This window comes from Etheostoma cragini, chromosome 16, assembly GCF_013103735.1.
Source record: "Etheostoma cragini isolate CJK2018 chromosome 16, CSU_Ecrag_1.0, whole genome shotgun sequence".
Taxonomy (NCBI): Eukaryota; Metazoa; Chordata; class Actinopteri; order Perciformes; family Percidae; genus Etheostoma; species Etheostoma cragini.
In genome coordinates, this window is record NC_048422.1 from 23,925,630 (window position 1) to 23,928,538 (window position 2,909).

At 47.9% G+C, this 2,909-nt stretch overlaps 1 protein-coding gene across 1 annotated transcript in view; it reads right to left on the minus strand.

Moving 5' to 3' along the window:
- The window catches only part of LOC117959736 (unconventional myosin-XVIIIb-like), a 34,100-nt gene that overhangs the window by 20,350 nt on the left and 10,841 nt on the right, over positions 1–2,909 (minus strand). The window contains exons 8-11 of the mRNA XM_034897015.1: positions 2,382–2,532; positions 1,631–1,740; positions 1,458–1,523; positions 687–821 (exon numbers count right to left, since the gene is read on the minus strand). Of these exons, the coding sequence (XP_034752906.1) occupies positions 687–821; positions 1,458–1,523; positions 1,631–1,740; positions 2,382–2,532 (462 nt within the window). The remainder of the gene's footprint in view (positions 1–686; positions 822–1,457; positions 1,524–1,630; positions 1,741–2,381; positions 2,533–2,909) is intronic.

A 2,909-nucleotide genomic window follows, 5' to 3' on the forward strand; every position in this document is an offset into this window, starting at 1 on the left:
ACACACACACACACACACCTTTAGGAACTATTGAGATTTTGTAAATATTTCACCATATTATGCATTCTTTTGTTCATTTATTTATTTATTTTTTTTCTGCTTTCTTTTCCTTTGTTAACAAAATGGAAAACTCAATAAACTCAATAGTTCACCAAAATGTGTTTCAGGAAACATTCTATGTGAGGAATAAACCACAGCTGATGAATCTGTCTTCGATCGACCTGAGTCTGAGAGGCGGCAAATTGGGCTCAAAGGCCCTAATTTGCATAAAGTAGCCGGGACTCAACTTAGTGCAAATAAGGAGCGGGCTAGCTAGACGCCGTGTGTGACGCCCTCTGCTGGCCGTGTGTCTGCTGGATCATATGATGCATAACTGTGTTTAAGGTATTAGCTGATGCCGCCTGATGTGGAGCACCCGGGCACGGTGGCTCACAGGAAACAAAAGGCTCAGCTTCCTGGATGTTTCTTTAGCTCGCCATTCGGCCGACACCAACAGCCCTGTTGCTACACACCTTTTACACACCTCCACATGCACGCTACTGATGTGACTGATTTTAACACCTCACAAAAACAATAAATGGGAAACGTGGACATTGCACATTCATCCTCAGAGGGTCAAGGAGGGACAGCTTGCTTAGCGTCCAGAAACATGCAGATGAGACGCTCGGTCACGCCACAGTAGAGACACTGACCTTGAGTTTGCGGTACCTCTGACGGGCCAGATGTGCCACGCAGGCGGCCTGCAGATGGATCAGCCAGCCGGTAACCTGCTGGTCCCGCTGCTGCTCCAGGTAGCCCAGCACGCCTCGCTTCATGAACACCTGAGACAAAGCAGCATGGATTCACGTCCGGCTGTTGGATTTGATTAGCCTAAAATGCTGGTATCGTTAGGACCGAGTACTGGAGTTCATGCACCGATCCAACAGCACGTAATTTAGCCCAGTAGTAGCCCAATTTAGCCCAAAAGTAGCCCAATTTAGCCCAGAAGTAGCCCAATTTAGCCCAGACGTAGTCTATACCGCCGCCGAATGATTGCTTCTGTGCCGCTAGAAATTTCGCCTCGGTTGGGATTGGTGCCTTGATTTTGGAAACATTGGAAATGGGCTTGGCCAGACGGACTAACAGAGCAAATCTCAAATTTGCCAGAAGTTAGTCAGGGTTTTCCCGGGCTAAGTCAGACCTTCTGGCAAAGCGAGGCTATAGCCCAGAAGAAAATCTACTTTAAAGTACTTCATTTATGTTCTTTTAACGTCATGACTCACTGTCAAACCGGGTTGTAAAAGAAAACAAAGATGGAAATCCTATCTCATCCATGCAGGGTTAGTAGTATAAAGCTGTTAAAGCATAACAGAATAAATGTGTTTTTAACACACTGGTATCGGATCGGTGCTCGGTATCGGCCGTTACGTCAGGTATCTGTATCAGGAAAGACAACATAATGTCCGAACATTTCTCACCCTGCTGGCGCCCACCACGATGCTCTTCTTATCCAGATCCAACTCGCCCAGTAACTCCTCCACCGCCTGGGACACAGAGAGGACAGAAGGACACTTGTTTACGTTATACTGACCTGAGGATCTGAGACAGTGGGACATCTGAGGGTCTGATTGAGCTGCTGTGGTCAGCTGACCTTTCTCTCATCGTGGCTGACAAACATCGACGCGTAACGCTTCATAATCGGAGGAGACAACGCCTGGAAGTGACACCTGAAGTCACTCAAAGACATGTGATCTGGATAACCTGAGAGACAGAGAGAGAGACAGAGAGACAGACAGAGAGAGAGAGAGAGAGAGAGAGAGAGAGAGACAGAGACAGAAACAGAAATAGAGAGAGACAGAGAGACAGACAGAGACAGAGAGAGAGAGAGAGAGAAAGAAACAGAAATAGAGAGAGACAGAGAGACAGACAGAGACAGAGAGAGAGAGACAGAGAGAGAGAGAGAGAGACAGAAACAGAAATAGAGAGAGACAGAGAGACAGACAGAGACAGAGAGAGAGAGAGAGACAGAAACAGAAATAGAGAGAGACAGAGAGACAGACAGAGACAGAGAGAGAGAGAGAGACAGAAACAGAAATAGAGAGAGACAGAGAGACAGACAGAGACAGAGAGAGACAGAAACAGAAATAGAGAGAGAGAGAGACAGACAGACAGAGAGAGAGAGAGAGAGAGAGAGAGAGAGACAGAAACAGAAATAGAGAGAGACAGAGAGACAGAGAGAAAGAGAGCGAATAACAGTGAATAACAACATAAGAGTAAACTTTTTTTTATCTGCAGATACAGCAAGTTTAAACAAATGAAGAGACTAAATGAATGAAATCTTTAGATTCAGATCCAGATCCAGATCCAGATCCTGATCCTGATCCTGATGTGAATGTGCCGACCTGTGCGGTGGAGCTGCAGGGCCGACAGGATCTGCGTGGCGTGCAGCTGTACTCGGAGCGCCGGCACGTCGAAGCCTCCCCCGTCGGTCTTTGCGAGCACACACTGCAGGAACACGGGCCTGGCTCGGCGGATCAGGTTCACCAGGGCGTCCTGCAGGGACAGGGACAGAGACACTGAGTCCGGAGACACTTTCTCAAATAAGGTATTTCATGCACTAGGGGTGGTTCACACAGGTATCGGCATTGGCGAGTCCCGGTTTCAAGGTAATACCATTTCTGCGGCATGAGCAAAAGACAGAAGAAGAAAGACGTGAGCTTGTGACCGGGAGGTCGCCGGTTCAATCCCCAGACCGGCAAGATAGAATTTGGGGGGAGTGAAAGAGCAGTGCTTGTCTCTCCCTTATTACCACCACTGAGCTGCCCTTGAGCAAGGCCCTTAACCCCAACCACCAATGACAGCTACCAGTCCACCACTATACTTTGGTCTGTATGGGGACCCACATCCCATATCATATCCTCATATCACAT